Below are 15,307 nucleotides of genomic sequence, written 5' to 3'. Positions count from 1 at the left end.
ATCAGCAATAGGTGAAATCTCATTTTATACTTTCTACTTCTCTATTTTTTTAAATTATAAAGAACCTGAATCATTTAATAATTTGTTTAAAAAGGTATAATAAAAGTTGGCTTTAGCCGGGTGTTGGTGGCGCACGCCTTTAATCCCGGCACTCGGGAGGCAGAGGCAGGTAGATCTCTGTGAGTTCAAGGCCACCCCGGTCTACAGAGAGAGTGCCAGGACAACCTCCAAAGCAATACAAAGAAACCTGTCTCGAAAAAAAAAAAAAAAGTTGGCTTTGTTTTGGTTGTCAGGCAGTATGATAGCATTGGAGTCTAAGCCTGGGCACTCTGAGGACCATCAGTACCATGGCACTGGCCTGGGAAGATATAACCACACTTGTTTCTCCTTTAATGTGCATCCATGGCTACTTTGTACTTTTCCTTAGTATTTTACATCCTTGCCTTCTGTTTACATTTGGGGCAAGAATTAAAAAAAGAGAAAAAAAATGTGTCTTTTCCTACCTCATTTCTATATGACTATAGGAGGAATAGAGGGGGGAAAGGAACAAGAAAGATTTCCAAGAGGAATTTGGGTGTCTCTGAAAGGGAGTTAAAACCACAGAAATCAGACCAGAGCTTGCATTTGCTCCAACCCTTTGACCTTTCCCATCTGTCTGCTTTTAGTCCCTTCTGGCTGCAGTAGGAAGACACCATACACTTAATCCCACTGTTTCCTCCTCGACTGCTTTTAGGCCATTGTCAAACCCTTTCTAGTTGGTCTCTCACTTCAACTGTTCTGTGCTCAGTCTAATTGTCTCCTCCCCATCTTCACCCTCCTAGTAATCCCAGTGGTAAATAATAGATACTATTTGAGCTATTTCTGTGTGCCAGGCAGTGTTCCAAGCACTTTATACATATTGACTTACTCATTTTCAAAGTGACCCTATCTGTGACATCTTGGTACTAATGTCTCTAATTTATTCATGGGGAAACTGAACCACAGAGTGTTAGCTGTTTTAATCACTGTTCCAGTCTGCCTTTTGATATTTCTATGTGAAGCTTCTTGTAGGTCTTTCTCTTTTCAGGACAGTTATTATGAAACATTTACGATGTGTTTATATACATCAAACATAGCTTTGGAGACAGCAATTTGACTTTTCCCAATGAGCTCATTTTTCTGCCTGAGCAACAAAAATATAACAAGCAAATAAATATTAAGGAGATTATAGCTGTGGGACCGGAGCAATAGCTTAGTGGTTAAATATACTGGCTGCTCTTCCAGAGGACCAAGGTTCAATCCCTGGAATCCACATGGCTGCTCACAGCCATCTAACCTCACTTCAGGGATCTAATGCCCTCTTCTAGCCTCCAAAGGTACCTCACACACATAATGCACAGAAAGCAAAACACCTATACACACAGAGTAATTAAAATGGTTATCTTGAAACAAGTAGCTGGGAAGAAGGTGGTGGTGGTGGTGGTGGTGGTGGTGGTGGTGGTGGTGGTGGTGGTGTGTGTGGTACAGCAGTTAGAAAAGCTAAGTACAACAATGTTCAGTTTGCTTGTGTATGAGGACAGTTTGAGGAAAGGACCTTGGACCTGAGCAGAAAGAAGATCTTAGAGTCTGAGGTGTCAGTTATTTTGGGCTCTCCTTTCTGTTGTAATCTTTTCACTTGTGCTGTTTGAGTTGATTCCATCTGTAGTCTTTTATTTTCATTTGTGTACCCCCACTGTTGTCAAAACCCCATTGCTGTGACACCCTAACTTGTGGAAAACAAGACCAGTTGTTGTCCCTATAGATCCCTTTCTGCTATTGTTTCATGGGTTACATTAATCATCTAAATCAAGTCACTCTTCTGCTCAGAATTTGCCATGGTTCCTTATTGTTTGCTATATTAAGAAGACTATCCTGAGCCTAGGTTGGTGATTCATGTCTGTAATCCTAGCACTTGGGAGACTAAGACTGGAGGGGTGTCATGAGTTCAGGACAGCTTGGATTACATAGTGAGACCCTGTCTTAGGCCAAGGGAAAGATGGGGTAGAATAGAATCTGGTAGTGTTGACAGGTTTTCAATCTGTGGCTCCAGTTTCTAATCTGTTCTCCACACATGTTCATTCCTTTCCCGTCTCTGTTCCTCAGCCCACACTGTTACCTTCCATTGTCTCTCAGCCTTTCCTGCCTTTATCAGCCTCATCCATTCATCCGTGTCTTAAGCTCCATGGCAGACACCGCCACTGCCAGTCATTTCAGAATCTGTAGAGTATAGCAGGCTAGCTCTGAACTCTTATGGTGGCAGGTGTCTTATTCTTGCCTTATGTTAGGGTGTTTGTTTTGTATCCTTCTATTAGCGCCCACCCTCTTTCTTCTTGAGACAGATTCTCAGTGCATGCCACAGGCTAGCATCAAACTGTGCTCTACCTGTCTCTGTGTCCAAAGTGCTTAGATTCAGGGTGTGCCACCACACCTGCCTTCTCATTCCTTTTTAAAAACTGGTCCATTGTCTTGACAGTACCCATGTTCTTCCATGCCACACTGAATGTTATTGTACTTAGCATATATTGTCTTCACACATCTAGTTAATCTGTATCTTGTACCTTCCTGCTTGTCCACTTCAATATACATTGAAATAGGAAAGAGCTGTATGTATGGGGGGGTATAGTGATAGTTATGTAAATTTATGTCCCAAGTGTTGGTTTCTTCTTGATGAGCAAATTGAAATATCAGATAAATATCTTTATCTGTTCTTAGTAGTTGGCAAGCTGTAGCTAGAAGTTTATTTTAATCCTCTTCCCAGATTCAGAAAGTAACAAATTAATATTCCCTGCTTTTCTTGGTTTGGTATATAGATTGTGGCTAATTGATAGGGTAAAAATGAAAACATTAAGAAAAATGTGGATCGGGGAGATACCTTAGTCAACTTAGTGATTGCCTTGGAAGCATGAGGACCTGAGTTTGATCCCTGCAACTCACGTTTTGTTTGTTTGTTTGTATGTTTTTTTCTTAAAACCTGAGTGTGATGATGTACACTTGTCATTCCAGCGTGGGGAGGTGGAGACAGGTGGGTCCTTTGAGGTGCTGGCTACCAAGCCTTGCCTGTTTGGCTAACTCCAGGCCAGTAAAAGGCCTTGTCTCAAAACAAGGTGAATAGGTTTTGAGGAGTGACGTCTGAGGTTTGTTCTCTGGCTTCCACACATGAATGTACACACATATGTCTTTATACACAAAATTTAAAAAAAAAAAGAAAGAAAAATGTCTTCTTAAAGGTCACTGCTGGAAGGGCTGTATCTCAGTGGTGGAGTTTGTATTTAGCATGATCAAGGCATGCATGTGTATATACATATTAATGCATGTATGCATTAATACTTATATGGTGGTTAATTTTCTCCCATTCAAGTGTACTAGAGAGCTAAAAGAAACATGATTTTGTTTTTCTTATTTGCAAACCAAAGCTAACTACAAATCTTCACTTTCCCTCACATGTATTCCTAACTCAAGTTGCTGTGCTAACACTGGTGAGAAATGTCTCCTGCTGTCCCTGCCTTGGCCAAGCCCATGGTGTTATGCTTCTTCCCAATCAGGCTTTATAGACTGACACATCAGTTAGGTAAAAAACAGGTTGTAATGTCAGATTTCCTTGGGAACTTTCTTTGAGCACTGCTGCATTTAGGACATGCTATTTGGAGATGTGAAAAAGAAATTTTTCTTTGCTCCCTGAAGGTCCATTGGAACAAATTAGAACACAGATTAAATTGGAAAAAATATACACAAATCAATTAACATGCACAGGGAAATATCAGGAATTTGGCCACTGATAATTCAGTGTGATTCAGGTGCTTACTCTGAAACGGATGTGAGAGAATGTTGACAATTTGGAGGGCTCCTAATTTTGAAGACAGAAATTAACTTCTAAATGTTTCTCTTTGGAATGGAGCCTAAGGGACAGACATTATCTTGTGATGAAATCCATTTCCCAGTCTTCCTTTGGTTATAGATAATGGGATTTGAGGTGGGAGTCTGGGGGATGAAACAATAGTGGAGATTCTGTCCAGGCAGGTCTTTCATGCCCTCGAGTGACTTCTAATTCCTCTCTCTTCCCATCATGCTACAGAACATTCCTGGTTTTGAGAAAATATTTTTAAAAGTTATTAAGTTTTATTAGGTACCATTACTACTAATTCATATCTCCCCCCCCCCCCGTGTGTGTATGTGTGTGTGTTGTGTCATTTATCGAAGTTTTCCATAGGAGTCCACATATGATAAAAAGCATGCTATATTTGTCTACACCCAGTAAGTTTGGCCAACTACACTCTGACTTAATAACCCAATTTAAACAAGGAACCACAAGCCAGACAATGACTCTGACTCATCAGATAAGAAAGTAAGGAAGTACTTGTTATTTTTGGTCAATTTTACTTCTATGTAGTTTGAAGCAGGGTCATGCTGCAGACACTGTCCTTTTAAACACTCGGAAACCTCTGCCATTTCCTGATGTTGATGGCTTCTTCCGAGGGAGCAGCTCATGGGACATGATACATACAGGAAAAGCAGGGGTGACAGCTCTCTTGTCCTTGGTGCTGATGGGCTTCCTTTCTTTCCTTTGACCTTTGGCTTTTCATGACAATGAGAAGTTTCTGCTAAGAGGGGACTTGCGTTTGCCCAAGTGTGTGTTCTAATTTCTAAGGCATGAACACTCTTCGTTAGGCAGGAGCCCATGCATACCGAGCCTCTTTCTGAACCTGAGTGCATCTGCCTCTATCTTGTTTGTGTACCTGGAAGTTCTGTAGCACCAAGGCTCATCTTTTTGGACACACACTTAACATGCACAGGCAACTCTAGGTGATGACATGCATTCCATGGCTTGATTGTAAGCTCTGAATCATCTTTCCTTGGCCTTCTAAGATGTCTCGACTCTTCATCTTTGCTCAGTTCATGGATACCTGAAATACTAATGCAAGTGATTTTTAAACTCTATCTAAACAAGTAAGACCTTGATGAAAACTGACTTTGGTTCTTCAGGTTGAACACCTTAAGACTGAAGGCTTATATTTTCTAGCATCCTTCTCAGATATAGGTATCCCAGACTAGTAAAGATGATAAACAACTATTAGTGTTGATACATTCCTTTCTAAAACCACTCTGCTATGTTTCATGTCTCTCTTATCCTAGTCAAATCCAGTCACTAAAACCTTTCATGATTTCCTCTGGGTTTATGCCATCCTCTTCAGGTCGATGCCTTCCTTTGTTCTGGCCTTTCTGCATGCTAGGCAAGTGCTGTGCCACCAAGCCACACCCCAGCCTAGTCCATGCCACTGCTTTACATTACTTGGGGTTACCTGCTGTTCTATGTAATTCTGGATTACATTGTAATAGCTTTTCAGTCTCTCTGTTCTTTCAGCCTCATATTAGCTTCTCTCTTCTAGTCCAGCCTTACTGAACCCTGCTTCAATCTTAATTCTCCTACAAGACTTTCTCCAATTGATCCAGTTAGGTAGGAGCTATCCTTCCCTACACTGCCCTGGAATTTACTGTCTGTGGTATCCATTTTACTGTTAAATGTGCTCTAATTTATGAGACTGTCTGAACTGTAATTATTTCTTAGAATGTGATTTAACAGGTAGTTATTCTTTATATAGAGTTACACTCACAGGGGCATAATGTACTTGGACTTTCTATTAAGATAAAAATAATTTGTAAACCTGTACATTGGTTGCTCAGTGGCATGGAGTTTTGTTTAAAAGATGACATGACCCACAAAATTGATTGTATAGTTCACTAATGAATCATAGCCTCCATTTTATAAAACACTGTCTAGCTCATATGAAGATAAATGATTCTCTTAACCACTGAACTGTTAACTCCAGCCTGATAAATTATTTTCATAATAGAAAAATAAGGCTAGGAACAGGTCTATTACAGGGTGAGCATAAGGTACTGGAAAAGAGATGTGTGAACTTGGGAATTCAGAGGAGACAAAATTCTATGGTGAAAACAACTTCCTTTGCAGGAAGATGGTTCTGTTTGAGGAAAAGAGATTTTAGTATTTATCTCTTAGACAAGATCCACAAGGAAAGTTAAGGGGGCATCAGGAGCAGAAAGAGCCCCTCTAGGTGGACTTTCTCACCATCCAAGAATCAAGTGTGTTGTTATTACTAGCCAAGTTTACTGTAAACATTGCCTTCATAGTGACAGTAGTTTGTTTTTTTCAAGACAGGGTTTCTCTGTAGCTTTGGAGCCTATCCTGGAACTTGTTCTGTAGACCAGGCTGGCCTGGAACTCACAGAGATCTGCCTGTCTCTGCCTCCAGAGTGCTGGGATTAAAGGCTGTGCAACCACCACCCCGCTGTGACAGTATTTTTATAAAGAGATTTTAAATAAGAATTCTAAGGTTTAAATGGCGAGGTAGGGACAAGGAAGGGAGGACAGGATGAAATTTAGGGAGATTTAGCCAAAGCTAAGATGTATGAAAAGCCAAAAACAATCCTGACACTTGCTAAGTTAATTTAAAACTTAAAAAAAAAAGTTTGAATGGAGGTACCCTGGACAAGTAGATAATGCTGTTCTTAGAACCTAACTTTTATTAAGTGAAAATCCCAGTGTTAGGAGTGGGCTGCCTCCCTATGAGTTGGTCAGGGCGGCCCCTTAAGCTTTCAAAACATTGAAGGTAAATGGCATGGATGTTGTTTGCCCACTACAACTAGATTATAAGATCCTATAGTTGATGAACCACTGGTTACAGGACATAGAGAAAGCAAACTGGAACTAGATGGAGGCTTCCTTCCAGCTTGCAAGCCTTCATTGTGACAGAGGTGTCATAGGCTGCTGGGGGAGCATTGTCATCATGAGTCTTACTTAGCTGTGGACCCTTTGTGCCAGTTGGCCAGGTCCTCTAGTCTAGTAGTGGCAAGTCTGCTATGGAAGAAGGAAACCTTTCCGATGGGTTTGTTCAAAGGAAAGACTGCATGTCTGGTACTATAAAACCTGTGAAAAGCCCTTGTCTAGGAAGGTCATAGTCCCTGGTAGGGAAGTTACTGATGCTGTTTTGCTAAATGGACATGATGTAACTGTCAAATTGTATCCTCAATAATTATGTTTATGCTTATAGAATAATGTTGCCATCAGCTTTGCTCGGAGAAGCTTCTTTTTACAGGGGAAAACAGTAACTGCAGAGACTTATAACTCGTCAAGGGGCGAGAATAAGTGACGATTGAATGCTTAGCTGTAAATGAGATATCTGTATTGCCCTATCCTAGACACAAGGGAAATTGCAGTAGAGGGTGTGGAAAGAATGTAAGCCTGAGAAAGAATTGGAGTAGTTTGGGCATGGCATGGCAATTGGACTTCTGAACTCACAGAAACTGATTACCTGCACAAGATGGACATGTACAACCTCCTGAAGTCCCACCCTCCCTGTGGATTCATAAGTAGTAATGGTTTATAGAAGAGGGAGAAACATTTTTTTAGTAGTGTAGTTGCTGAAAAGGTGCCTATGTTCCTGTAAGCAGCCCTAGTGAAAAACATTGGATCATTACAAAGATAATGTCACACAAACATGAAAACTTTTGTTTGAATCCCCTAAGCATACAAAAAGCCAGGTATGGTAGTGCCTCTGTAGTCCCAGGGCTTTTATGGCAGGATAGGAGGTGGAGACAGGAAAACCCTGCAATCTCATGGACCAGGTAGCCAAGTCCACATAATATTGGAAAGCAAAGAGACCCTGTCTTAAGATGGAATGTGAGGGTTACTACCCACAGTTGTCCCTTGACTTCCATACATGAGCTGTGTGGCATATGCATGCCCCTTTCCAGATATGTGGTGTGAAAATAGAAGGGGTACTAATTGGAAATAGGAAGGGGTCAGTGGAGTGAGTATAGGACAGGAGAGGTAATAGAAGTGACTGATACAGATGCTGCATATACTGTATGAAAATTACGTGTATGGCTATTGGTAAGACACTTAATGGCAAGACTCTCTTTGAACCCCCACACCCTTCTCGGGTATGTATAGACTTTTCCCTAGGTACCTTTCTCCTTTAATGCCTGAATATAAACTTCGGATAAAACTTTTCTATGACAAAGTCGTAAATCCTAGCCTTGCCTGTGTAGAGGTGAAGTATCTGGAAAGACCTCTTCAGGATGCTGAGTGGCACATAGGGCTGTGTCTCTTGCTCCATATTCCCACCGACCTTAATAGCTTACTGATTTTCTTCCTTGACAATGAAGTCTGTTTGTTTTAACAAGTGTGTGTGGGTATAATACACATTTCCACCCTCTGGCTTTCCTCAGGTTTTTGGTTTCTTCTTTGTTGCTCTCCCTCAGTGTTCATGTGCTTGTTTACCTGCACATGACTTGCACTCTGCAAGAAGAAAGCAGGATCTCATCTGAGGATGACTAAAAATGGTCTTTCCAAAATGATGAGCTTCATGAGGTCTGAGGCATGGGAGGAGAATGTCACTTGTGAATGGTGATGATGGCCTTCTCATTGTGGATTGTCAGCCCTGTAGTTTTCAAGGGAGGGGATGCCTTTATTAAGTATAAATGGCAGACTAATGATTGTACTTTAGTCAGGTTACCTCAGTAAGTGCCACTTTGTTTTTTCTCTCATGGAGTTTGTAATAGCGTAGTTGGAAGACATGCTTGCTTTGTTTTATTAGGGTGCAGTGACTCAAACCCAGGGCTTGATGCTAGCCTGTCCCTCTGTGATTCTTTGAGAATAAAACTGTGTACTTGATTGTGTGCTCACCTTTCTCGTGATCTGCTACCAGACATTAAGCACTGTGACCACAAGACCATGTGTGTCTTGTTCACCCTTACCTTTCTGCTAATTGCCCTAAGGTGGTGACTCAAGACTTGCTTGTCCTGTCAGTGTGTTTAGCCAGTGACAGCCATTTGTTTGTACATCCTATTGACTCTGGGTAGTTTTCATCAAAGATGTTGATGTAGTGCCAGAGCACCTGAAAGTAATCAAAGGAAGCCACAGCATCCCTTTTGAAGTTGCTGTTATTGTTCCAAGTTTTGATTTTGGCTGAGGATGTCCTTTCCCCTTCCTTTATCTTTTTTACAGTGCTCTGAACAATGAGTAGCCTGTAGAGTATATTTTTAAGATGATGATAAGAATTCCCGGGAGGTCATTTTATAGTGAATCAGTATTGAAAATTTGATATTGGAGTTCCCCAGGAGGAAAAGAACTTAGGATTGCTTTCTTTAGTTGCTTCCTTTGGCGGATACTGTTCACATGGGGACTTTTGTAAAGTTCATTTTCCCCATGTCCTTTAAAAATCATGCATTTTTTCAGTGTAATAAAGCAATGTTTTTTTAGTACAATCATCTACAAGGAGAGCATTGCATGCTTTCTAAATTAGTGTTTATCACAAGTGTGATTTGCAGAGAATTCTCCCCGGGTGAGGATGATTCATATTTTAGCAGCATGACATAGTATTGTTCTTGATGTTCTTTCCTTACACATGCAGTTTCTTGGTTGAGAATAAAGATCAGTGGTAGAGCAATTTTCATGGAAGCTCTGTGCTTGATCCCCAGTCCCCATCTTCATTTTATTAGTTACCATACTGAAATAAAGTATATCACTGTGCCGGGCACCTACCTGTCCCCATAGACTTTCCCTGTTGCTGTCATGTTATTTGTTTTCACCTATCAATACAGATATTTTGATCTAGATTCTGCAGTCAAGAGAAAGCAAGCAATATTTGTCTTTCTTATTTATTTATTTATTTAATTTCATTGGTGTTTTTCCTGCATATGTCTGTGTGAGGATGCATGATCCCCTAGAACTGGAGTTACAAACAGCTGTGAGCTGCCATGTGGGTGGTGGGAATTGAACCCAGGTCCTCTGGAAGAGTAGCCAGTGCTCTTAACCCCTGGGCCATCTCTCTAGTCCTTGTGTTTCTTTTTGTATACATAAACTTGTCTTGTTCTCCATTCTCTTTGGATCTTTCTCATCTATCCAAATAATCCCTCTTTCATTATATAATACATAATGAAATAGTCATAACATAAACAGGCATATATATAAACATGTAAAAAACAGGCACATAAAACATATAATATAATATAAAATATATGTGACATATTCCATATATTATATGGAAAACTAAGTTGTGCATATGACAGAAAACAAGTGACATTTATCTGAGTCTAATGTATTTCACTTAACCCAGTGATTTTCCACTAATGCTGCCACCCTTTAATACAATTCCTCATGTTGCGGTGTCTCCCAACCATAAAATTATTTTCATAGCTACTTCTTAACTGTAACTTTGTTATTGTTATGAATCATAATGTAAATGACTGATATTTCTGATGGTTTTAGTTAACACATGTGAAAGGGTTGAACAATTCCCATAGGGGTCATGACCCACAGGTTGAAAACTACTGACTTAACCAAATGATCCTTATTCATTTCCCTGCAAGTAATAAAAACAATTCTATTCTTTATGGATGGGTAAAATTTCATGTGTATGTATACCACATTTTTATTATTCATCTGTAGATGGACATCTTGGCCCATGTCTTAGTTATTGTGACTAGAGCCACAGTTCCTAAAAGAAACACAAATGACCAATAAATATATGAAAATATGTTCAACTTCCTTAGAAATTATGGAAATGCAGATCAAAATAACATGAGGACTACATCTCAGAATGGCTATCAATAAAAACCCCACAAATTTTGGCAAATTGTGGCATTTTACATTCTAATGTTTATGAAAGAAGTGTAGCATTATAGAAAAGGAGTTTTCTGGTTATTTAAACTGATGTTTTATATTTTTGTTCATTGTTTTGTGACTATGGTGTGTGTGTGTGTGTGTGTGTGTGTGTGTGTGTGTGTGTGTGTGGGTGTGTGTGGGTGTGTGTTTGCTTGGGGTTAGAGCTATCCTTTTGGATCAGTTCCTTATTTTCACCATGTGGGTTTTGGAAATAGGATTAAGTAATCAGCCTTGACAGCAACTTTCTTTACCTGATGAACCATCTCACTGGTCTGAAAGGTAGTTTAATTCTTCAGAAATAACAAAGTGAAGACTGTGGCCCATGGTGTCTATTGTTTCATCAGCATAGAACAGGAACCAAAAAATTTAAGAACAACTTACCCCTCTCTTTTTTTATCAATATCCTCAAAGAGTTTTTGTGGGAAATAATGTGTTATTTAAGAAATTATGTGACCTCTCTGAGGGTCATGATCCTATCATAAGACATTATTAATAGCATGAAGCAGGTACTCTGTGCTTTTTCTATCCTCGCTGTTCCCAAATTGTCACCCAACTATGCTTAATAGATGTAGTATTATTTCTGAATGTATGCTTTATTCTTGACCAATTAAAAATGCAAACATGTATCCACAGATTTTATTTAGAGGATGTCCTCATTCCCTCTGGCCTTCCTTGCTTGAAGATCCTTTCCATATTTCCACACAGTAAAGCAGGAAACATCTTTTGAATTTCTCACCCCACCTCTCTCTCTTTTCTTGTATTTTAGAAAGAACTGCTGTGTGTGACCAGAAATGTGCCTCCTTTCCCAGGTCATGCCTGTGAGGCTTTCATGGCATAACTTTTGTTATGTCACTAAGGCAGTTGTAGAAATGATCCGATGTTCCATCTCTGCTGACTCTGACCAAGGCATTTGAGCCCTCTGAGCTCAGCTTGCTTAGGGCAGTGCAGGTCAGATTGCTTCTGCAGTTCTTTCATGCTGTGATTTCTCAAGTTCCCATTGTAGGCTTCGGAAAGTGACATGTGGATCTTAGTCTGGACAGCAGAGGGCACACTGTCCCCTGTGTGTGTATAGTGTGTGTGTGTGTGTGTGTGTGTGTGTGTGTGTGTGTGTGTGTGTGTTTGTGTGTGTCCTCTTAATACTGAAAACACAGGTCCGTACCTGTAGTTGGTGTTCTGATGATGGGAAGGAGCCAGGAGGATGCTGGAAATTCATGTTGTGCAAAGGACATTTCACAGCGTATTTCTGGCTCCTTTTTGGGGGGTTCCCAAAAGGAGCATTTGACACTGTAAGAATAGTTCTTGGAATTGGTTATCTCTTGCTCATCTTCAGTATTCCCTCTTGGGAATAGTGTGCTTCAGACCAGGCACAGCGTCCTTAATATCATCCCTTCAAATCATGGAGATATTCAGCCTCACCATCCTACCATCCTAAAGGACATATATATATAGATATATATATATATCTATATATATATATCTTTTCCTTGTAGTTGTATTTGAATGTTACCATCTTAACAGCTTTGATAGTTATATTTAAGTGATAGCTCACAATTTCAAAAGGTAAAAAAAAAATAAAACCTTAAAAATATATCCAGAGTTCCAAAGTGTTCTTTCTGTCTTTTTAAAAAATTTTTGACATGGCTTAGCTATTTTGCAAAGTCCAGGTACCTTAAGTATGTTATTTCTTTCAGTGTAGATGAAACTTCAGTTCATGTAAATTCATGTTGCTTATTCATGCTAGAGTAGTTACAAGGTGATAGATAGTGTTACATTCTATCCTTTAAATCTTCCATGGTACAACTGTAAAAGATAAAAACATTTTCTCATACATCCAGAATAATATGGTTACTTCTGTCTAGGATTTCATATCATTTAATTTGCTGTCCATATTAAAATCAACACAATCACTCCAGTTTATCACTTGCAGCTTATTTGTTCAAGTTAGGGTCCAATCCTAGATTGCATTGCCCTGGTAATTATGTTCCTTAAAACTCACTTAATCTAAAGCAGTCCTCTGGCCAACCATTGCCCTGTAAAATGTACCACCCTCAGATTTGCCCAGTTGCCTTTCAGAGACTTCAGTTTACTCTGCCATCCATTCTCTGTATATCCTCTTTTGGAGTAATTCTAAAGTCAGGATTAAGATAAAAATGGAAGTTTTTTTTTGGCAAGAATGAATCATAGGGTATATGTGCTTTATGCTGTCTGAATGAGAAGGCATATATGTCCTGCCTGCCCGGCCATCTGTGATGTCAATATTGATCATTAGATTAAGGTGATGAGAACTCCTGTGACAAGAGTCTTGTTTGTGATGTTGTTACATCATATGAAAATTAGTTGTCTGTTGTCTTTCCTGGTGTTTGTAAATGCCATTCAAAACTCTTTCCTGAATCAGTAACTTTTCAGAACTATCATGTCTCTGAGTCATCTTTCTGCATTAACTGACTTTTAGTTAATGAGAAAATACCTTACAGCTGGATCTCAAGGAGGTATTTCCTTAGCTGAGGCTCCTTTCTCGGATGACTCTAGCTATGTCAAGTTGACACTCAGAATCCCTAGTACATATACTAATGATTTTCATGAATTGAATGTTTCAATTACTATCTTTATTCTTTTTATGGTCAATTTGTTTTATGCTAAGCTTATTAAAATGTGAGCCTCCTTTTTTTTTTTTTTTTTTTTTTTTTTTTTTCGAGACAGGGTTTCTCTGTGTAGCTTTGGAGCCTATCCTATCCTGGCACTCACTCTGGAGACCAGGCTGGCCTCGAACTCACAGAGATCTGCCTGCCTCTGCCTCCGGAGTGCTGGGATTAAAGGTGTGTGCCACCAAAGCCCAGCTACAACTCTGTTGTTTTTAAGCATGCCTTTGCCATTTTGTGCAGAAGGACACATAGACCTCTCTTGTAATTCTTTGTCCCAAATGTCTATTAGTCACTTTGGTAACAAGCCATAGCTCCTTTATTGGCTCTTTTTCTCAGAAGTTGTATTGGACATCAAAATCCCAACATTTAGAATGTCTGTTAGTATTGGAATCACACAGTTCATAGATGTTTTCAGTGGTCAAATTAGTTCTTGACTTTTATATTAAAAGTCTGAAAAAATTCAGGTAGTAAGGCATTTTGAAAACTAATGGCATGGATTGACTATTTGAAAAGTACTAAGATAATTGGTTATGACATCAGCACATAAGTATGAGAGGTGATAGTTATGTTCAATTTATCCACTCTATAATATATACATATTTCAGAATATCATGTTATAATACCACAAGTATATATAGTTTTTATTTCTCCACTAAAATTAATCACATAAAATAAATCGTTAAAAATTTTAAATTTGACATTATTATGTTTTTAAGTAACCACTTGATTTTGTAATTATATCTTTTCTTTTAACTGAAAAATCTTGACCACAATAACAAATACTGTCTTACCTAGTATATAAGAAAAGTAATTTCAAAAATTAATGACATTAGTACAAGTAAGACCAAATGAACTTTTCTTTTGATCATTTTTGTAGTGTAGGTTGATTTCAATGGGAGAGTGAGTCACCTTAATGTCAATTTCAGTTACTTTTCCTTGAAATATGCCTTGCCTGTTTTGTTTTTACCACAGGTTGACCACTTTGGATTTTATAACTCACGAACTTTTAAACAGCGGTACTTAATAGCTGATAAACATTGGAAGGCAAATGGTGGCACAATACTTTTCTACACTGGTAATGAAGGGGACATTGTCTGGTTTTGCAATAATACGGTATGTACACATTGGTGAGCTATTTCTGCTGAAATAGTACCTTTAATAGTGATAAATGGGAGAAAATGTTTAGCAGTATACATGACCAAGAATTACCATTTTTAATTGTAAAGTTCTTTAAAAGTAAAAAGACTGAGGAGGATGGCTCAGCTGGCAAGGCTCATGGCCTGACTTCATCCCTGAGACCTGCATGATGGAAGGAGAAAACCAACTCAAACACATTCTTTTTTCCTCAGGTGTGATATGGCATGTACCCTCTCCAAAATAAGTAAATAAACGTAACAGGAAATACAATAAACTAAACTCAAATAGAAAGATGGCAGAGGTTCAAAAGTGAATGAACAATGTGAATTAGATAGGGCCTTCAGCTAGGAACTCAGAGCCAGCCTGTGCTACCCTGTAGTTCAAAGCCAGACCTCACTTCGTGAAGCCCTCCTCTCTCAACACAGACACACAGATGGACAAATAGACAAAACCACTTTTTTGGGAGAATTTAATTATAAGGCCAGCAGGCATGGGACATTATTGTGTATAGTTGGTTTGATTATGACCTATAGAATGTAAATGTAAGGGTAGGAATTTTTGTATGTTTATTTAATATTGTATTTTTTTGTAATTAATTTTTTTATTAGTTCAAATTAGGAACAAGCTTGCTTCACATGTCAATCCCTTCTTCCTCTCCCTCCCCTCCACCTCAACCCTTTCCTCCAACTCTCCCCCTGATCCCCACCTGCCCCCTACCCCATTTACCCTCCCCTCCCCAGGCAGGGTAGGGCCCTTGATGGGGGTTCCCCAAAGTCCATCTGGGCCAGGCTTAGGCCCTCCCCCATGTGTCCAGGCCGTGAGAACAT

General features: G+C 39.3%; 1 protein-coding gene across 1 annotated transcript in view; it reads left to right on the top strand.

Moving 5' to 3' along the window:
• The window catches only part of LOC100752448 (lysosomal Pro-X carboxypeptidase), a 44,087-nt gene that overhangs the window by 10,462 nt on the left and 18,318 nt on the right, over window positions 1-15,307 (top strand). The window contains exon 3 of the mRNA XM_027407662.2: window positions 14,316-14,456. Coding sequence (XP_027263463.1) covers window positions 14,316-14,456 — 141 coding nt within the window. The remainder of the gene's footprint in view (window positions 1-14,315; window positions 14,457-15,307) is intronic.

The sequence above is a fragment of the Cricetulus griseus genome, chromosome 3 (assembly GCF_003668045.3).
Source record: "Cricetulus griseus strain 17A/GY chromosome 3, alternate assembly CriGri-PICRH-1.0, whole genome shotgun sequence".
Classification (NCBI taxonomy): Eukaryota; Metazoa; Chordata; class Mammalia; order Rodentia; family Cricetidae; genus Cricetulus; species Cricetulus griseus.
This window is presented reverse-complemented; position numbering and strand designations above follow the sequence as displayed.